Source organism: Zonotrichia leucophrys, chromosome 3 (assembly GCF_028769735.1).
Source record: "Zonotrichia leucophrys gambelii isolate GWCS_2022_RI chromosome 3, RI_Zleu_2.0, whole genome shotgun sequence".
Lineage (NCBI taxonomy): Eukaryota > Metazoa > Chordata > Aves > Passeriformes > Passerellidae > Zonotrichia > Zonotrichia leucophrys.
In genome coordinates, this window is record NC_088172.1 from 26,454,114 (window position 1) to 26,476,385 (window position 22,272).

The following is a 22,272-nucleotide window of genomic DNA, read 5'->3' on the forward strand; positions in this document are numbered from 1 at the left end:
GTCAGTTTCTAATCCAGGTGATGCTCTTGCTGGGTGCAGGATGGTAATTTGTATATTCCTGCTCCCAGACCTGCCTGTGTGCCAAGTTATTGATAAACCTCACATTTGAACATCTCTGTGGGCCCAGAGGAGGCCACAAATGAGATCAGAGGTCTGGAGCACTTCTCCTACAAAGGCAGGCTGAGAGAGCTGGGGCTGTTCAGCCTGGAGAAGGGAATGCTTTGGGGAGACCTTAAAACAGCCCTCCAGTATCTAAAAGGGTCTTATAAACAAGAGGGAGAGCGACTTTTCACATGGGGAGATAGTGGCAGGAAAAGGCAAAATAATTTTAACCTAAAAGAGGGGAGATTTAGATTAGATAATTGGAATAAATTCTTTCCTGTGAGACTGTTGAGGTACTGAGCCTTTTTTTTTTTTTTTTTTGATTCTGTGATTTGTCCTAAATATAAATAAAGTGCAGTCTTTTTAGGCACTGTGGAGAAAAATCTGGCAGAAATGCCACAGAAATGGGAAGCATGGGACTGGTTCTGCACATTAACATACTGCAGGTGGCACAGAGCTACTTGCAGACCTTTAATTCTAACAAAGATTTGAGAAAGGGAATGTTTGTTTTGTCTACCTTGCTTTGGTGTTCTCTGAGCCTGCATCAGTAGCTTTGGGTTATAGAAAAATTTAGACTATGAATATATTCTGCATATGTGCAATTGATAATATCTGATGTGAATTTTTGCAGATATATATAATTATTGCACCACTTCAAATATGAACCTAAACTTCTAAGAACCCAGCATCAAAACCCAGAAAGTCTGGTTCATGTGCAAGTGTGCATAAGGAGATAGGGCAAGTGGAGTTTCTCAGGATGAGTGATCTTTTACCTGGACAATCTAAGGCTACACAATGTTTTGGACAGGCACATATTCGCACTCTGATCATTCATATGCGTTAGTGTCTTTAATATAAGAATTTCCTCTATCCAGGACTGAGTACCTGAATACTTTATAATTTCTAAAATAATTGGAGCATCTACAAGTATGCATTTTCTGTCTGCATGTATGGCAAATCCAAAGGCTGCTGAAATACAAATAATATACAACACAAAACAGCATCCATTTCTAGAATTTATAAATTTATAGAATGTATAACTTATATAATATATTAATAGCATACTCAAAACCATTAAACAGTGCATGAATAAAATGTATTTTTTAGAAGTTTTTCTTTCTATCACCTTGTATATACAGACTGGACATAGGAACTACAGTACTGAGTATATTATTATTTAGAAGATAGATTCATTGATAATTGCACTTGCTTAAAACAGGAAAGTAAGTAAAAGTGTTTTAAATCAAATTTACATTTTAAGATCTTTTTCTGGAACTGCGGGTTTATTTCTGACCTCACAAAGGCTTATCCATATGTTTAGTTTTACACTTAGGAGTTCAACTAATGTGCATAAAAATAAGCTTTTGCAGACCTGAAGTCTCTGCGTTCACATTCAACCTGTTTGAACACCCACGTAAGAAAGAAAAGCTTAACTCAAAAGTTACAATCATTCCCATTGCTCAGAATCTCTGTGGTTTTTCATTTCACATTCTCTCAAAAGAATATTAGTTCTCATTAACAAATATTAATAGGATAAAAAAAAGTTTTGTAAAAAATATTTTAGTGATCATTTATAAGTTTTTAGTTTCAGGTTCTCTTCAGGTCTCTGTTTCTCATTTGCTGGCATCGTCTGGGCTCCCTCTGAAAATATTCATATACATAGATATTTCATTTGAATATATAAACAGGCTTGGACTTTATTACTTAGAGCCCTTGGTGTTTACTGGCACTCATTTACAACACATTTTTTCCACGATGCCCATCATAGCAACAGCTGCACATCCTCTATACCAAAAAAAACCCTCAACACTGGGTACTGGACTTTCTGTTCCTAAATGTTACAATTATTTTATGGTTTTAGTGCTTATGATATTTTAGCCTCTCCTTGGGCATCTAATGCTCCTGATGCAGTGCAGCAAATTTTGGCACACAATGGATTGAGGAATAGGTTCTCCTGGTGAAGAAGATGCAATATGATAGGGTCTCAAAATGTCCTGGTGTCAGAAAGCATTCTGAGGCACTTCATGCATGACTGTAGTATGTCTGTTTCTTTACAAAGAATGCTGAATGATTTGAGTACTACTTTTCTGTATTTTGCCTTATACAGAAAAGTAGAGTAGCAACCACAAAACAGATAACCTGCACAGATTACTGCTGACAGAATAAAACCGTATTCAGTATTTCTGTGAGACAAAACAAATCACTGTACATTTTCAGGTACCAAAACAGTGGGGCAGTAAAAAGTATCTTTTAAGTGCTACTACACAAAAGTTGCTTTCAAAAAGCACAGTGTTTCTTAATTAGTTGTAGAACAGTCTTGAGAACCTCTTCTTTGGAGGGACTGGCATCAACCTCTTGGCATGCAGGATTCACCATCCTTCTGTATGACTCCTCAACTCTAAAAACAAAACAGAGTAAAATAGAGAAATTAAACTTCAAAATGCAGGGATATGAAATGAAATTAAGTCATCAGTCTCAGAAGACAGCACTTACACTGCAGAGACAGAGGATAGAAAATCTAATATGAAGCTAAGAATGAAATCTCCAGCAAAGAGCAATAAACCATTAGGAACTATTACAATGTAAATCTCAAACCATGCAGTTTCCTCGACATTGATCTCCAGAGCTCCAGCCCTATTAACAAGACATGGCATAAAGTATTTCTTTCTTTACAGCTTGTCACTGGATACAGTTTGGTACAGCAGTAGAGTGGACAGTTTGCTTCTAGCACCTGAATTAATTTTTTCCATTTTCTGCTAAGGTATCTCTGAACTATATGCCATTGCATTGTGTAGTTGTGCTCATTGACTGATCTCAGCTTTGACTCACTAGATTACAGAGTTGACATATCATTCAACCCCTTCCTCTGATCAACTAACCAGATTAATAACAGGATAAAGTACAGGATGAAAACCTCCTCACTTAGGCCATAAGCATAATGCAGAACCCTCCCACATTGTGTCTTTGAGGGTGTGAATGGGGATGTGAATATTATTCTCTATGTTCCCATAATGCCATTCAGGACAAAAGTCACAAGAAAAATCAAGGAAGATTCTGGATGTTCTCATATTCAAATTGACAAAATGAACAGGTAGAAATAACTAAAAGCTTTCTGACATGAATATGCAGTAACAGGATTAAAATGTAAAAGATGCTTAAATGGCAGTATATTCCCTAGCTAACTCATCCCTCTGCAGGTCCCACTATATGAGCTGGGTGTCCACACAGAGTTTCTGTCAAAATTAGGCAATCACAATCATAGAATGTTAAGGGGCTGGAACGGGCCTTAAAAATCATTTAGTCCCAGTCCCCCTACCATGGTCCGGGAAACTTCCCACCAGACCAGTTCGCTTAAGGCCTTACCCAACCTGACTATGAACACTGACAGAGTTGGGGCATCAACAGCATCTCTGGGCAACCAGTTTCAGTAGCTTAGCATCATCACAGTTAAAAATTTCTTACTAATAGCTAACCTAAATTTCCCCTCTTTTCATCTGTATCCATTACTCCTTGTTCTACCTCTGCAGTTCCTGATGAAAAGTCCCTCTCTGGTTTCCCTGTAGGCCCCTTCAGATACTGGAAGGTTGCTATGAGGTGTCTACTCAACCTTCTCTTTTCCAGGCTGAACAGCCTCCCCATTCTCAGGCTGTCTTTGTAGAGGAGGTGCTCCAGTTCTCTTATCAATTTTGTGACCCTCCTCTGAGCTTGCCCCAACAGTTCCATGACCTCCTTATGTTGGGGACACCAAAACTGGACTCAGCACTCCAAGTGAGGTTTCACAAGACCAATGTATAGGAGGAGAATCCCCTCCTTCAACCTGCTGACCATGGTGCACAGATGCAGCCCAGGGCACGGTTGGCATTCTGGGCTGTGAGTGCACATTGCCAGCTCATAATGAGTTTTTCATCAACCATCACCCTCAAGTCTTTCTTTGCAGGGCACTCTCAATCACTTCTCCATGCAACCTGTAGGTGTGCTCGGGATTACCACAACGCAGGTGTAGGACATTGTACTTCCCTTTGTGGCATTTCATGAGGTTTACACAGGCCCACCCCTCAGGCCTGTCCAGGTTCCTCTAAATGGCATCCCTTTCCTCCAGTATGTCCACTGCACCACACAGCTTGGTCTTGTCAGCAAAGCTGCTGAGGGTGCACTCACTTCCACTGCCCATGCCACCAAAAAGATGCTGAATAGTATCAGCCCCAGCAGCGACCCCAGGGGACACCACTTGTCATTGGTTCCCATGTGGATAGTATGCCATTGCCCACAACTCTGTGTGTGCTGCCATCCAGCCAATTCTTCATTCACTGAATGGTCCATTGAGCAAATCCATGTCTCTCAGATCTGAAGATGAGGATGCCACATCAAACACTTTGCATGTTACTGTCACTGTCACATGTCATGTCACTGTCAAACACTTTGCAGAAGTCCAGGCAGATGTCATTAGTTGCTCTGCTCCATTCACCAATGTTGAATTTGTCAGGCAAAGTCTCCGCTTTTTAAAGCCACTTTTGACTTTACAACATTTTTAAGGTATACTATCACTAGAAATTTATAATCCTAAAGGCAGATTTCAGCCTTGCTTGTAGATATGGAAATCAATATTCAGGTGTCTCTGCTGAGGTGTCTACATGAACACTGGGTATTTGAGTTTTCACCTTAGACAAAAATGATCTAATCAATACATTTGACAGAGCCTAGACAGCAATTCAGCACACCCTGAAGCAGGATACCTAGGAAGCCATTCAGTTGCTTAAATTAATATACCCAGTACTGCTTTAGATGCTCTGGACTATCTCATTTAGCTTCCAGTTCCTAGCCCAGGAAGTGTCCACAGGTTCTGTGTCACATCTCATATGGAAAGGCTTCAGTTTAGATCACTGAGCTCCAAGCAAATGGTGAGATAAATCACTTTGAAGGCTTCATTGAATGTATTGACTATACTGGTACCTGGAACACTTTGTACAACTAAAGACATCTACAAGAGGATGTTTAAATTTTATTCTCTGAATCTGGAGCTCAATTCCAGAATTTCCTGGGGAAATGTGTGTTTCAGCTTCTTGCCTCCCAGTCCTGGAACCCTTAAGTCCATTTCCTTCATGACCTCAATAAGAAAGATGCGAAAATAAAAGCAGCAAAGCAAAATAGAAGTATTTTAACTCAAAGATCCTTTACAGTTAAATTATACATCTGCATCTTTCAAACACTTTCAGTTAGCAGTGAGAGAATTTACCCTCCCTGACAGCCATGCATTTTTTCCAAAAAAAAAAAAACCCACCAAAAACCTAACAAAAGCAAAAGGAAATTCTTGTGGAAATTCTTGTCCCAATAACATGGGAGGCACATTTGTTATTGATCCCACAGGGGCCAAGATTGCCTCCAGCCTCTCATTCCCCATTAAAGGAATTACCTTTGGCGAAACGAGCTGTTAGCTTCCAACTCAGCTTCCTCCTTTGTTTTCTCCAGCCCCCGATGCTGAAGTCTCCGGACTCGTTCTTCAGGATCAACAGTCAGGAGAAGCACAAGATCAGGTTTAAGCAGATCTTCAGGCCACTGATACACCTCATCTTGAGCTGGTGGAAGATCCTGGACTTCCCCACTTGTTTCAGTGGCAATTGCATAGGCAGCTGTGCTGTGCCAGTATCTGTCAGGAAAACACAAAATGGAGGGAGAGAAATTTTAAAGAAAACATTAATTCTTCAGTAATATAGAAGACAGTTGGCATTATAACAAGAAGTCAATAATGATGAGACAGGTGACACCATGGCTTTGAAGGGAAATCCAAATAACAGTTCTGTGCTATCCATTATTTCTAAATGATAATAGTCAGTGCACTATTCAGAGTTAATGTGAACTATTAATTAAAACATTATGTAGAGACTGCTTCAGATACTCCTATCAAAAGAAAGTCTCCTGTAATATTGAGACAGGTCAAAGAAGAGTTACAATATATCTCAAAATCCTTTAGTCCGAGTCCCCTTTTTTGTAATTCCCATCCCACTTAATGCAATAGATTTGGTAGAGAACATGCAGTCTTCACAAACATGCAAATGAACAGGCATTACTAATGCTACTAATTTCACTTGCATTCAATATTGTCCCTACTACAAGGCTACTACTACTGTGTTTGATAGATTTCAGTGGATTTGGGGCTGGTTGAAAACAGCACTCACATGCAAATAAGGTATGTGTGCATATGTGTCTGTGTGTGTTTTGTGTTTTTGTAGCAGGAGGTTACAGTAACACCTACTGAAATAAGCTAGAGGGTTCAATGTACATCTAGACTTTTTTATGAACAGTAATACTGTAAGCTGCCTACACAGTTAGTGAAAACCAGAAATAACACAAACCCAAAAAAGTAGGAAGTATATCTCTGTGTTTAAATTCACAAAGAGTAAATTTACCTAACACTCAAACACTCAGTCATTCCAATCCACCCATATCTGAGACACATCTGAGAGACAGCCATGACCAGCAGCCCACAGTCTCCTCTGGTTTGTCACAAAACCCTGGTTTAGCTCAGGATGCACAGTCTGTGCCTTCACTATTCCTAACTGAAGATGTAACAATTTTCATGTTTCCTAAAGCTAGTTATTAGTATTACACTGATTGAAGTTCCCTATTTTACTGTTATCATAAATGTTACTCTTTAAAAGATATAATATTTATCTGACTCTCTGCAGAGTGCTTCCAAAAACAACCCTGAAAAAACTACAAAAAAACCCAAAACAAAACCCCTGAAGAAACACCGAGAATCACTGACTGCTTGCAACACTGCAAGAACAACTGTATGATGGCACTGATATAAGAGGGCTTCTTAAATACACAAACCTGTCTATGATCACAGGTGCCTGAGTGGATGCTTTTGCTATCTCTGAAGCCAGAATGTAGTTGCCCGCAGCATAAAATGCTCTTTTAATGGGTGTTCTCTCATCATCAAATACAGTCCTCCACTGGCTGATGCAGGGTGGTGGGGACCGCAGCAGGATGCCATTCAGGGTGTCCTTAACAGCCTGGGTCACTGTGGTTTTGCCTGCATTTCATTTACAGAAGGAAACATTAATTATATTATTTACCAGATACACCTGAGTTTAAAAACTGAAAAACACTCCTGTCTGTTCATGTGGAATACAGGTTCTGACATCTGAGTATGTAACCCGAGCATCTTGTCATAAGGTTTCCAGTGGAAAATGATTCTGAGTCTGGTTGCAGGAATTATTATTCCTCTTCCTGATCTCTGGGCCTTCCAGTCCTTCCTTTAGCCAGCTTTCAGTTTTCATTTCCTTAAATGTATTAGGTGCACGGCAATTTCTCTATATATTCATGGCAATTTCCCTATCTATTAATTTATAACATTTTTCCCGGCTGCAATTTATGTGAATGTTGCCATGCTGGTCATCCAGTTCCTTCTTTATAGGAGGATTTTCAGTTCTCTTTAACTGACAAGTCAGAAAACAAAGTTAGCCAGAAGTAAGTAATATTTCTCTCTTAGACAAACTGCTGGCAGCTCCCCAGACTACCACTAGTTTAGTTCATTTATTTGAAAACTCTCCAGTTAAAGTATGTTTCATCATCTACACAAGAAATTTAATTTTCAGTATTCCACTCTGTATTCTTTCATTTGCAAAGGTAAGGAATAAACTACTGAATGCAAATTAGCATACACTAATCTTTTACAAGTAAGAGGAGACAGATTGGCATTTGTAATTATTAATTCCATATCTGTCACAGGTTTCCGAGATTTTTTAAATTTTATTTTAAAGCCTGATGTCTAATAAAAAACATAGCAGTTGCTCCTTTCAACAATTTCTCATCCTGTGATTCTTCAACCACACGTTGCTCTTACCTGTGGCATCCAGGCCCTCAAAAACTATGACGGGAAAAGATCCCTTTTTTTGGTGCTCTGGGCATTTCTCCAGCAGGTCGAGTACTGCCTCAGCCTCTGGGATCCGTTCTGCACACTGCAAGGAGAGATCACAGCCTGTGTTGGCTCGGAAGGGACCTGTAAAGACCATCTAGTCCAACCCCCATGCAGTGCACTGGATCATCCTAAACTAGATCAGGTCTCTCAGAGCCCTGTCCAGCCTCGCCTGGAATGTTTCAAGTGGTGGAACATCCATCACCTCTCTGGGCAACCTATGCCAGTGTTTCACCACGCTCACCGTAAAAAACTTCTTCCTTACACCTGGTCAGAACCTGCCCTCCCCCGTTCCCCCGGCACCCTCCCGCCCCACGGCTCTGGAGCGCCAAACGCGGGCTGCGCGCCCGCGGTGCTGACCTGGCGCAGGCGCTGGCGGAGGGCGCTGGCGGAGGGCGGCAGGGCGCGCACCGCGGACCGGGGGCCCGGGGAGCCCGGGGCGCAGCGCCCCAGCATCGCCGGGAGCCGGGAGCAGCGAGCCGGGAGCAGCGAGCCGGGAACCGGGAGCAGCGAGCAGAGAGCCGGGAGCAGGGAGCAGCGAGCCGGGCGCCGGGAGCGGCGATCCGCACCAGCGGCACAGCGAAGGGGGCGGGCGGAGGCGGAGGAGGAGCCAGCGGGAAACGAAACTGGCCCGGCCGGCCGGGAAAGCGCCGGTCCGCGGGGAGCAGCTCCTCCGAGCGAGGGCCAGCTCCTCGGAACGCCCTTCTGCCTTCCCCGCCCCGCGTCGCTGGCTCCGGGTTGAACGGGCTCGCTCCCGCGGGGAATGGGCGGCAGCAATCACGGGATGTAAGGTCCCAGCCTCAGGATCCGTCACATTCCCCCGGGTTACCGTGGCTGAATCCTGGCGATCTTCTAAAAAAAAAAAATTTAAAAAATTAGACGTGCAAAATATGCCCCAATGGCCCAAAATGACAAACAAGTCCTAACCCAAACTGAACTGCTTTGTTGAGTTGCAGTGCCCAAGCAACACTGGGCTGCCAGGCATATCAGTAACTTGACCCCATTATTTGGTAATTCAGTGCCTTGATATCAAGATCAACAGGCACAAGTAATTTTGGGAGTAAACTGGACTTTCAGAAGCCTGTTGTCATTTTCCAAGCAATTTTGCAATGGCCAATTTCAGCTTTCATCAGTTCTGATGTAGGAACCAGGAACACTGCAAATAGCAATAGAACAGACTTAATCTTGTGACAGCTGCTATGAGTAACATTGCCTAAAATGTAGGTTTTGAGTTTTCAGAAGATGTAACTTAAAATGTTGGAGAACCTGCGTCTCTTTAGAAAACTTCTTGTTTACAATAGTTAGAGAACTGCCACTTAGAGATATCTAAAGTTAAACTTCTGACAAGTTTTTTGAACTAATAGACTCTGCAAGAAAATCCTTGGAAACCTGTCATCTCAAATGCCTGCACAAATACCTTTTACTTAGTGTAACTGCAGGGAGAGGGGAGCAGCTGGGAGGCAGTACCAGTTGCAGATCATCTGTACTAGTTGGAAACTGCCCATCCCAAAGAAGCTGATGGAAGTCTGGGCCAGTGCCGCAGCTGAGAACATAGCCTTGGAAGCTCTTCAGTACAGTCCCAGCATCATGTGCCAAAATTCATTTGGTTCTTTTTAAGGCTGTTTCATACCTGAGAACTCCAGCACTATTCCACGTCACTCAAACACATGGCTATGGCATCTGGGTATGGATACCAGAAGACACGGGGTAAAACATGGTTCATTGTACAGGAAGCCAATAGATAGTTTTAAGACCATAGTAATACACACTGATTAAGAGTAGGGGCTCTTCTCAGCCAATATTTTGTCTGGCAGAATGACATGCTGTACATGCCTTGCTTATCCATGGTCCCTTCTAGTCCTTGTGCTCCTCCAGCTTCCACTGTCACTGAATTAGGAATGTTGAACAGTACATCCTCATCTTTCAGCACCTCCTGTGGACCCTTGTTCATGGAGTTGGCTAAATGTGATACAATCTCCCTCCACAAACCCCTGTGCTCTCCAATCCCAGCAATCCTACTGTTGCATAAAAATTTTGTAAGTTTTAAACACACATCTTTATTTCAACAAGTGCCCCTTCTAATAATGTTACTGGTTTTGGTGAATAACAGTTCAATATTCAGTTTATTTATTACATACAGGATTTTTTTATAAAGATCACACAGATTTCTCCTTCAGCTTTTTCATTTCAGAAATGACAGCCTCTATCACTTGGTAAGGCAGCTGCTTCATCCCCTAGGTCAGTTAGAAACAAGGATAACTTCTTTAATGGTGAGGTCCTGCTAAGATGTGGAGACCTGAACTGGACCACTAGTCAGGGTTTGTTTACACTTACCAAAGTTTCACAGACCAGGAGAGTAATGCAATCTACCTTGTTTCTGGGTGACACTAAGCTTTAAGCTGACTTTTTTTCTCTGCTGCCTCCCACAGAGTCATTGATTTCAGAGGGGAAGCCACAGTGACTAAGATGTCCTACCTGAGCACAAGTGCCACTGCTGAGCTCAGCATCAGGTACACAAGGTTTCGATTACTCTTTTGCATCTGCACTGCCTCACCTTTATCTGTACTGAAACTTACCTGCCACTTTTCTGTTCATTTGTTTGCTTGAGGTCCAATTGACTTGCAGCCAAGTTTCATTTCAAAAGTGCTTGTAAACCTGGCCATTTCCCTCACTGACCTCTCAGCTTTATTTTTTTATTGTTGTTGGCTTTTTTTGTTTGTTTTTTCTCCAATGCTACTGTTGCCTTTCCCCTCTCTGCTGAACAAAGGGAAAGAACTTACTTTCATTTTCTCTTTTCCCTTTTCCCATCTCATAACCTAGTTACAACTATTCCTGAACCAAGCTGGTGGTGATTCCTTCATTTATAGTAGGCTTATGAGATCATTCATAATAGGCATGTGATGCCTGTTCTCCTGCCTAATTACTTTAAAGTACCCTCTTTCAGGATTCAAGTAAAAATATAGGAAAAGAGAGTTGTCTTTTTATGCCCAAGATGCTTTGTTGTATTTAAAATCAGTGGAGACAGTATGACTTTTTCAGCCTCTCTACAAGGACCTTTATAATTTTGTTCTCTGTATAATATGAAGCAATGTTGAAGAACAAATGTGCTAATTATGTACAAAACACTGCTCAGAAGCATTTTTACATCTTTGAGTGTCCGCTGTGCTTACATAGAGCTATAGGGATGAGATACAGAGACAAGAAGAGGCCATATGAATATTCAAAAATTTTTGATCCACACAAAATGGAAAAAGAAAAAAAAAACCAAAACCAAACCATGGAAATTGATTAGCCTGTAACTTAAGAATATATCTAAGTGTACAGTCCTGTAAACAGCTGTCTGATACACAAGCAGGAAAAGCTTAAGTCAGAGGCACATAAAATGGGTAGGTACATGGAATACACACAAATAAAACTGCTCTTTTAATGCAAAATAACCCTTTAAAGTATATCAATAAATGGTCCTCCAGTAAAGAAAAAGATCTGGGGAAAAGACAATAAGAACACAGAAGGCAGTATAGTGTCAGGCCAAGAGAGATTCCTCTTCTGCCCATGACAGTGGCCACTGCCAGATATTTGGGGGAGGTTATGGAAAGGACACAGAAAAATCCTTCTCTCAACATACTTTTGTCAAGAAAGGATCTGGTGATCCTTGAGGTCCCTCCCAACATGTTATTCTATCATTCTAAAAGTCTATGACCTTTTTCCTAGAACAGAATCCATCTTTTTCATACTTCCTGAATGGGAATTCACATCCACACTATTAAGGGCCCATGGTGGACTTCTTTCAAATGTGCCTAATCTGTATTGATATTCATATTGTGTGTTTCATATGTCTTTCATAACTTAATTGCATGTGGGTTTGAGCTCTCTGTTTGGTAACTTCCCCTTGGATTTCTTCATCCAAAGGAGAGCTGAGTCACTCTAAGTACAAGGTCCTTGACAGATTTGCATTTATAGTGCTGCAGATGCAATGAGAAAGGGATAGTTTCCAGATGAGACTAGAGCAAGAAGTAATGTATTTACCAAAGGCTAAAATTGCATCTGCCATTGCATGATTTGCATGAGTTGTCTTGTTGTCCTTGGATGGTTTCTGGTCCTCCCAGGTGATGTGATATGACTCCTCTTTTAACCTTTTTTATGTTACTGGTTTGTATCAGGAGTTTGGTTTGCCTAGCAAAATACTGTTTGACTGGAACTGCCAAATGGCCCTTCTGGAGAAAGCAATACATTTATTTCAAATATAAAATTACATTAATTTGATAAATATTATATAGGTTTTGCTTTCCTAGCAACTAGGCACAAGAGCATTATCTATGTTTATTCCTTTGGATTCTTCCATGCTAGTTGTGCACTTATTTATTATCTAGTGCACCATTAATAACATTATTCAATAATTTTTGAGAAATTATATTAATCTTTAAAGGGTTTTTAGATACAGATTTGGAATACAGAAACATTTTTATTACTGTGATTCCATCGTGCCACTGTAAGATGTCTTCTGTAGGAAGCTAGAGCAAAGAATCATACTTCCTACAAATTTCAAAGAATATTTATGCTTGTTTTTCTGGGGTTCTTCCTGAAGGCATCAGGACAGAAAATTTCATTACAGTTCTAGCTTGCAATATTTCTTATAGATTCAAAGCTTGTGCATAAAAATGCACATGTGTGTTTTCTTAAAGGCCTTACCATAGAGCCTGTGAGCTAAGACAGTTTGGGATGTAAAATGTGAGTATCCTTCTTAAAGCTGCTGGATCTTGTATATAGAAAGGGGCCACATCCTGGTCTGGGTTTACTTTGAGAGGCTTTACAGTAAAGCAGAGAATGTAATCTGAAAACATACTTAGTTGAGGCAAAAAGTAAAAAGAACTATAATTTCCATTTTTCTAAGAAAGCACTGGTAGGATTGCAAAGAACAAGAAGACTTGAGTATGCTTGGGTGCGAAGTTTTCTGCATGTTTTGTTCCTTGAAATGGCGTTCTGTGTTTTCAAAGAAAAACAGTCCAAAACTGCTAATGTTTTCATTTTCTGATTTATAGAGCAATATTTTTCTGACATGTTTTTGGAATGTTTGGGTACCAGATGTAATTCTTGTGTCGAGAGAAATTGATAATCATCAAGGGTTCTTTACTGACTTAGGAAATTAAGTATTCTGAACCTAATTTTTCTGGCCAGCTGAGGTACTAGGCAACAAGCTCAGTGCTAGTCATGAGCCTTCCATCTCAAAGAAGAGAGAAAGACTGTATTTCCTACACCTGCATTGGCTTAACTTGACATGAACAAGGGATATGAATGAGGACAGAAGGGAATTTGAATTGGGGCCAGAGAAAGTAACACATGAAATAGGATTCCTACCATGCAACAGAAGGGATGCATGGAGTGAGGAAGAAAGTGGGCATATCAGAATTCTCCAAATTAATTGAAACATTGAAGCAACTCCAATGTCAGATTTCAGTTTAAATTTGCATTGTCTTGTCCACCTCCCTTTCCAATAATATTTTCCTGTTTGTGATCAACAAACTCTTTATTTATTAGAATATACTGCTTTTATCCTTAATCTTGTATCTTACATAAAGCTCAAGGAACTGGAAGAGCGTATTGTTAACTCCTGCTGGAATAATCTCTGCTGACAGCCTCTCAGACCATTTTGGAAAGCCTCAGAAGTGAGATACTTCACATCATGCTGCAGCATGTGAGGGAGCATTACTGGAGCCAGACACAGCAAGAAGTTTCTCAACCTGCCCTAGTAGTATGAACCTGTGCCAGCAAGAAACCGTTGATAGAAACAATAATACAAACCGTTCAAACAATAAAAACTGTGCAGAATGGTTTTTGCTGATTCAGACATTATTCAGCCAGTAGATCACCTCCAGGAAAGTGAAGGAAAGATGACAGGAATTCGACAAGAGGCAATGACAAGCCAAATTAACACTTCTTATTCACAAGCAGGTTTTGTTTCCCATGAAAATTGCACAGGATGAAGATAGTTCTACCTCTTTTTTTGAAGGGGGAAAAAAGGGAAATAAAAAGAAGGGAAGATGAGGGCAAGACTTCTTGGCTGCACCAGCAGTTCTGGCTGGGCTGGTCAATGGAAGTGAGGAAAGCTCCATTTTAGGCCATTGACAACATGCAGGTGGAAGGTGTTAAGATTTGAGCATGACTCTGTACCTTGGCAATAGTGGCAATGTTAAACAGCCCATGCAAGAGTGAGGACCGGCTGAGTGAAGACAACGTGAGGCTGAAAATTTGTGACAGTCCTGTTGGTGTGTCTGAACACACTGGAAGACTGAAGATAGCAACTGGTATTACCATGGAGGAGATCCTTCTCCAGCAGTACCTGTTGTACCACCAAGGAACTGAGGAATATGGTAACTGGCAGCTTTGTCCTGGTCTCTCCTGGTGTTACCATGAGTGGGCAGCCACCAATGTCTCACCTCAGGCTGCCAACTGTTCCTGCTGTTAAGGCTAACCATGTGCTCAACTTGGTGCAGCAGCTTTGCTTGAGGAGCATCATTGAGACCAAGAATCAAAGAACCTGCAATTACTTTCTTTTCATGTATCTGAAGTCATCAGGCTTCCTCACTTGGGTTGCTTTTCCATGCAAAGCTTTAAACTTACAGGAGCTCTTGAATGTCTGACAAAAGTGCAGTGCAGTGCAGTTATACAAGTTCAGTTTTCTCCCTGCTACACGAGTTTAACGACAGGAGCCAAAGTCACTGAGACCTCACACACCAAGAGGGGTCCCAGATGCTAGACCTGCTGAAACCCAGAGGTGCTCCAACCTGCTCCCAGCCCCGGGCAGCCGGCGGGTTCTGGAGCGTGGGGACTCTGCAGTCACGGGTGGGGCAGGCGGGAGAAGGAAAACACCGCGTCTCGGTGCCAAGTTTCGCTTCTGGGAAAAGGGAAAATGAAACCGAGCTGTTCCCCGCCGTCCTGCACGGCGGGGCGGGTCGGGAGGGGAGGCGGTCACCGCACATTTAAGTGCGGAGCGCCGGACACCTCTGCAGCCTGCGAGCCGAGCCGGGTCGGATTGAACTCAACCGAGATCAGCCGAACTGACTCCAGCCTAATCAAGTCCAGTCGAACCGTGCCCAGGCGGGTCCGAAACCGCAGCGCATCCCGCTGGGTCCGAGCCGAGCCGGGTCGGATTGAACTGAACCGAGACCAGCCAAACCGACCCCAGCCGAATCAAGTCTAGTCGAACCGTGCCCAGGAGGGTCCGAAACCGCAGCGCATCCCGCTGGGTCCGAGCCGAGCCGGGTCGGATTGAACTGACCCGAGACCAGCCAAACCGACCCCAGCCGAATCAAGTCTAGTCGAACCGTGCCCAGGAGGGTCCGAAGCAGCAGCGCATCTCGCCGGGTCCGAGCCGAGTCGAGCCGAGCCATGCAGCTGGTCCTGCTGGCCCGGCTGCTGTCCGTCGGGCGGGCGGTGCTGGCGGCGCTGCGAGGGCGCCTGGGCGCGCTGTGCTGGAGCCTGGCTCCCCTGTCCCTGTCCCTGCCACTATCCCTGTCCCTGCCCGGCTGGCGGGACTCGGCCCCCCGGCCGCAGCGGGAGCAGGAAGGGGACGACGCGGCCCCGACGCCCACCAGCGTCAATTACCACTTCACCCGGCAGTGCAACTACAAGTGCGGCTTCTGCTTCCACACGGCCAAGACCTCCTTCGTGCTGCCCCTGGAAGAGGCCAAGCGGGGGCTGGCGATGCTCAAGGAAGGAGGTGAGTGCAGGAGAGGTGGCTCCGGAGGCAACCGGGGAAGAGGGACCCCGCAGGACCAAGTGCCGTGGAAAAATTATCCTGGGGATGTCCCTTGTCCTGCTGTCGTGAGGCACTGATAACATTGAACAGGAGCAGGCGATGGGCAGCAGAGGTCGTTCATAGCATCTTTCTTTGGTCCTTCTCTAGGAATGGAGAAAATAAATTTCTCAGGAGGAGAACCATTTCTTCAGGACAGAGGCGAATTTGTAGGCAAACTGGTCCAGTTTTGCAAGCAGGAGTTGGAGCTCCCAAGTGTCAGCATTGTCAGCAATGGCAGCCTGATCAGAAGGCAATGGTTCGAGAAGTATGGTAAGGAGGGAGCACGGGCACAGCTGCACTGGCAGGGCTGGGGAGCCTCCATGGGGCAGCCTCACCCATGGATGGGCTGGGGGGCAAGTGGGAGATGGTTTCTTAGTGCTTAATTTTTAGTAAATGCAAATCAAATGTAAATGATTTGTAAACACAGTGAAACAGTGTTGATTATCTCCTGTAAAGGTAGGCATTATACCACAAAAACCTTTTGGTATAATGGTGTAATAAAACAATTATTACACCATTATACCAAATGTTTCTATATGTTCCACCTGTTTCCATATTGCTGGGGACACACACACACACAAACTATGTGTTTCTATGCTGCTGTTGCTGTGGCTTTTGTGGTTGATGGGATGACTCCACAGAACTGCATTTACATGGCATTTTGCGTCAGATGACAAGGAAGTGAAAATGACTAGAGTCTTGACAGCTTTTAGCTGATGGACTGGACATTAATCAATTTTTAAAACTTGTTTTCAGGTGAATATTTAGATATTCTGGCAATTTCATGCGATAGTTTTGATGAGGATGTCAATGTTTTAATTGGCCGTCGTCAAGGAAAGAAGAACCATGTGGAAAATCTCCATAAACTGAGGCAGTGGTGCCGAGAGTATGCTGTTGCTTTTAAAATAAATTCAGTCATCAACAGATTTAATGTTGAAGAAGATATGAATGAGCAGATCAAGGCACTGAACCCTGTGCGCTGGAAGGTAAGAAAGTAGTATATACCACATGTTTCCTGTTCAAAGAAAAGTAATAATGAAGTCCTGGGGTTGTCTGAACCTCTATTGACCTGAGTCTTACCTGCTGCTCCAGCCTGGGCTGGTGTCAGGAGCCTTCTTGTCAATGTTGCATGGTGCTGAGATAGGTTCTAACTCATTCAGCACTTAAATGGAGCCCAGTAGATCAAGAATGTTTTTTTTTGTTGTGTTACGTACAGAAAATTACTATTTCAGTATGTCTAGATCTAGGTTGTTTTAATATACTAAAATTAGCACAGAAAGCATTTAACGTGAAAATACGTTATGGTGTAGAGAAAATTAGGAAAAATTACTGAACAATGACACATTAAAGTCAATATATTGTTAGCAAGATATAAGTGTATATTAATTTTCTCTTACAGAGTATTAGAGGTTAGTGTACACATATTTTTTTTTTTTTACTAGAAATAAGTTTGAAAATGGCTAGATATAAGGTGACATAAATATGGGAGTAAGTGTGGAGTAATTTCTCATTATTTGCCTCATGGATATTGTTATAGACACAGAATTACTCAGAAAAAAAAAAAAAAAAAAAACAAGGCCCAAAAACACTGTAAGTGAAATCTCAGATAGTAAGGAAAATCATAATTTATAACATTTAGAGCTCTGTAATGTTAATTCACAAAAAGTAAATCTGCACCATGCCCTTTGTGGAGTATTCAGTTATCACACGTTGTGTCATTTTGGCTCCACTGACAGAAAAATTAGACATTGCTGCTGAGATTGAAATCTCTTATCCTCAAGGCAAGTGAAAACATAAAGTCTTACCCAGGCGCTTTCTTTGTCCAGGTATTCCAGTGTCTGCTTATCGAAGGGGAGAACAGTGGTGAGGATGCTCTAAGAGAAGCAGAAAAATTTGTTATCAGTGATGAAGACTTTGATCGATTCCTGGATCGCCACAAAAATATCTCCTGCTTGGTACCTGAATCTAATCAGAAGGTAAAAATGAAACTTTCCCTTTGTAACTCTATTTTTAAATATTGCTAGAATATTTGAAAGGAACAAAAACTTTCATGGCAATTAATACTTTCCCTGTTAATAGTGGCTTAGAAGAGGTGCAGTACAACTTTATCAGCAACTGCTTTTGTTATGGTGGAAGCCAAGATTTTAAATTTTTAAAATTTTCTTTAAGGCTTTTCATTGACAACAAAGTTATTAGGGAGAGGAAAAGCCCATTGTTCCCAGTCCTGTGGATACTCTTCCTGACTTGGGCACAAGATCCTGAAAATTTCAGAGTTAATGTAAACACACTTTATAGTCTAAGTATAGTTTCCTAATGGAGATTGACTGTGATGTCCCATTGTGCCGGTGTCACCAACCTACATGAACAAGACAGCATCCCAACCAGCATTGTATTGGGTACTGAGGAACAGTACCCAACTAATAGTACTTTTGGGTAATCCCTCTCACAATAAAGTTGCATTTTTAACATTTTCTGTCTGAACTCCTTTGGATTGCACACTCAGGCTCTTTAATCAGGAGAAGACTCCTTGTGCTCCTGCAGAGCCTGCCAGTTAACTTGATCAGCTGCCATCCAGCTTACATTAACCACACTACAGGACTTTAGTGCCTATGGCTCAGGCCATTTTGTAAATGCCTACAGATCCTAAAGATGGGATGAGGGGAGTTAGAAGACACTCTGTTAGAAAAGTTTATGAACTAAGTGAAGAAATAGCAAGTTGAACCAAGTTCAGGAATGCATTAAATCTCCCATCTTGTGCTCCTTTTCCTTTCCACAGATAAGGACTCTATTTACAGTTTACTTCTTAATGTATGTAGAGGTTAAGTCAGCAGACTGGGTTGCTTTTGCTATGTGAGACCTAAAAGTGGGGCTGTGCAGCTAGCATTTGAGGCATTTGGTGAGAGGGAGCACTCATCAGAGAAAGGGTTAGGATGAGAACCCAGAACTGTTTCTACTTTCTCTCTCTTTTTTTTTTTTTTTTTTCTTCATAATAGAAGTCATACAAAAAAGGCTTCCCATTGTAGGTTTGGTTCCAGAAAACTGTTTCTGATTTCTGGTAAACCTGTGTGAAAGATGAACACCAAATTGACCAGATTTCCTGTTCTATACAGCAGCAAGCCCCAGCTGCCCAGAGAATTTTAAGGAGGATTTAGGAGATGCCCACTTAGCTAAGCAAACGTGTCTTATTTCAGCTGTTGGCATATTTCTTTGTGGAGACCGGAGGGCTTTTTTACCTTTGAGCCAGCAGAATACCTTTGTTTGGTGGGGTTATAATTAAACATTTCAGTTAAAATGGTCATGTCATTTGTTTGGAAAATGACATAATCATTCCAGCATGCAAAACTTTAAGTTCTTCTGGTGTAGAAGTTAATAGAAAACTTGGATATTATTTAAAATACCTTTGCCCAGTTGGGCACCCACATTTCACTTAGACACCAGAGAGGTAATATTCCAGGAATTACTAATTTATTCATACATAAAGTTTTTCTAGCAATTCTGTTATTTATTTCTATAAATTTCATCCAAGCTCACTGAAACAGTGGTGATACAGCAACTGTTTCAAAGATTTGTATCAGACCTTGAATGAATAGTTGCTTGTTTTGTCCCTCCTTTTTCAGTGGAATGGAATTTTGATTTGTACATTAATTTAGGTTTTTCTTTTGATCTATTACAGATGAGGGATTCATACCTTATTCTGGATGAATATGTAAGTATTTTTTTGATACATGGTATTTGTATGTTAATATATGTATGTATACAACAGTGAGAACCAGTTAATTTACTCTGCTTTCTATAAAAAAATTTTGCCATGTAGTACAAGGAACAGATGTGATTTATGCCCATCAGACATGTTGTGAACTACAATACAGCATGACCTAAGGAGGCGTTGCCGTCAGCCGGCACACATAATCTTTGCATCACAAATCTTAAGGTGTAGATGTTAGTTTTGCAGGACATCTTTGCTTTTTTTCTTTAATATAAAAATGCAGAACTTGCCTTGAAAGTTAAGTTTCAGAGTGCCAACTTAGTTTACATGTAACTGAAGTGACAGCATTTAATCTTCAAGAATTACGATGTTGCTTTGTTCCTTCTAAGATTTGTCACATGTCTAACCATGAGTTTCCGAGCCTTCTGAGGACTAGAGTGAACCTCTTCATGCACTTACATAGGCTTTGGTGGAATTGCAGTGCAACTTGCTTAAGTCTGTAGAAAAATGAAGCTTTTACAAATTGACTTTCTAACATCTTATCATCTATCTTACTTTCCAGATGCGTTTTCTAAACTGTAGAAATGGGCGAAAAGAACCTTCCAAGTCCATCCTGGATGTTGGTGTAGAAGCAGCTATAAAATTCAGCGGATTTGATGAGAAGATGTTCCTAAAAAGAGGAGGAAAGTATGTGTGGAGTAAAGCAGATATGAAACTGGACTGGTGACTCAGTATACTGAGTTAGAGCAGTGCATTCTGTGAAAATAGGTGTATCTTATAGGTGAGTGTATACTTGTATCTAATGCTTTTAATTACACCTGGTATTTTACACAGACTGATGTTCAGTATAACTGTACATGTGAATATGTTACATGCTTTTTAAATGCAGATTACATTGTCCATTACTTTCTTGAGCATGACCAAATACTTTCAGAGCTTTTACATGAACAGATCTCTGAAATAAACTTTGTAGTGCACTGCACCTAGGACTAAAAGGCAAACTGTTTTTATAAAATACTACATGAGTGTGCATGCCAGATAAGAAGCAAAAAAACATCCCAAACTCTAATTCATTCTAAATAGCTGCAATGCCGGAAAAGTCAAAATTCTTATCTGGACACATATTCTGCCCGTTTCTCAGGGCAAGATGGATTGCAGTTCCTGGGTTGATCACTGGAGGGCCAGCTGGCAGGCCTCTGGAAGCAACTTCTGCTTTTTTCAGGAGTAATAGAGGGTCAGAATCTGGGAATCATTAAGTAATAACGTATTTAAAAGAAAATTAGGGAGAAAAAATTGGCAGTTTTTATTCTTTAAGACTTAATTGTAACAGAATCTTCTCCCTCTCCTCTGTATAAGGACATGATATTTGCAAAAATGTTGGAGCATGTAATTTTCTGTGAAAACATATTTTTAGTAATGAAAAAATATTGTATTCATTCATCCTAAAACCTAGAGGTACATTTTACCTAATGATAAACAACATCATATTTCACATTGGAAACGTCCTTCAAATATTTGTTCTAACAAATATTTAGAGGGAAACATTGCTTTTATTTTATTAGTATCTCAATTTTCCTTTCATCTGCAAATATTGATTTATTATTTTAAACTATTTTTGAAGTGTGGGCATATAGTTCTGATGAATATTCTTTCTTAAACTAATTAATACCATGTAGAACAACCTAACATGTATCTTCTGCTGCATACTAGCTTTTTATTTTGCTAAGCTATGGAACTACAAACAACAAAGTTCATATATCAAGCAACCTTGTTTTAAGGGTTGCTTATCTCAGCAACAAATTAGCTTGCTGGTTATAAACCTGCAGATTTTAAATGAAACTAATTTGGTTTTGTGAGAGCTACCTTTGATTTTAAAAGCAAGTAGCATCAGTATAAAATACAAAAAATTAAAAGAATAATCCTCAAAACATGAAAAATAATCTAATATACTGCCCTCATTCTTGGCTTTCTGGAAATTGTTATGGCTTTATAATTGCAGTTTTTCAAATTTAACTAGTCCCATCCTCCCTCTGTCTGAAGGGCATGGGGATAGGCACTGCACAGAGCAGAAGTGAGATGGCACTACTCATTCATCCTGTCCCTGAACTCAGTGCCTCGACTGTCTCACACATTTTAATATTTGCAGCAGCTGGGAGCCAGCGTGCATTAAATATACCACATAGAGAAAATAACACCTTATTCAATTTTTTTGGAAATGCTAATTGATTTTTTTAAAGAAGTTTTTTGCATTTTTGCATGAAAGAAATGTTTTGCATTCACCTAATGCATCTTCAAAGTTGAAGGGGGAAAATGCTTAAGTAGGAGCTGTACTTCTGTGTAAAGGAAAGTGCTCTGAATACTCAGTGAAATTGTTTCCATTTATAATTCCTTCAGTTTCTATTTTTACTATCCTAACTGTAACTATACTCAGTGGTGCTCTTTTGTCCCTTTGTATTTTGCATTTTGCAGTCACAACATTTCCTAGACACTGACATTTCAGTATTTTTTTTTTCTCGTATTAACTCTAAGTGACATTTAAAATGTGGCCCACACACAGTAACCCCACAGTCTTTTGGCAGCTATTTCACTGACCTTGGCTGGAGCTCTCCCTGGCTCTATGGGCAGTGCAAATTTATGTAACCAGGCTTTGACTTCCCCTGCCCAAATATTAAATCTAGTCTCTTCCTCAGTACCTACACCCCAATGATAGAAAATAAGCATTTTTCTTTGTTGCTGTCTCAGTCCCAGGAT

General features: G+C 41.2%; 2 protein-coding genes across 2 annotated transcripts; one reads left to right on the forward strand and one right to left on the reverse strand.

Annotated features, from left to right (window-relative positions):
* Positions 1–1,126: 1,126 nt before the first annotated feature.
* Positions 1,127–8,754, reverse strand: CMPK2 (cytidine/uridine monophosphate kinase 2). Its single transcript, XM_064710133.1, has 5 exons — positions 8,381–8,754; positions 7,949–8,063; positions 6,934–7,135; positions 5,513–5,746; positions 1,127–2,500 (listed from the first exon to the last, which is right to left on the reverse strand). The coding sequence occupies exons 1-5, from the start codon at positions 8,474–8,476 to the stop codon at positions 2,380–2,382; spliced, it is 768 nt and encodes a 255-aa protein (XP_064566203.1). The 5' UTR covers positions 8,477–8,754; the 3' UTR covers positions 1,127–2,379.
* A 6,273-nt stretch (positions 8,755–15,027) lies between these two features.
* Positions 15,028–20,803, forward strand: RSAD2 (radical S-adenosyl methionine domain containing 2). The gene is made up of 6 exons (XM_064710134.1): positions 15,028–15,737; positions 15,924–16,085; positions 16,572–16,801; positions 17,642–17,791; positions 19,489–19,521; positions 20,084–20,803. The coding sequence occupies exons 1-6, from the start codon at positions 15,407–15,409 to the stop codon at positions 20,246–20,248; spliced, it is 1,071 nt and encodes a 356-aa protein (XP_064566204.1). The 5' UTR covers positions 15,028–15,406; the 3' UTR covers positions 20,249–20,803.
* Positions 20,804–22,272: the final 1,469 nt, after the last annotated feature.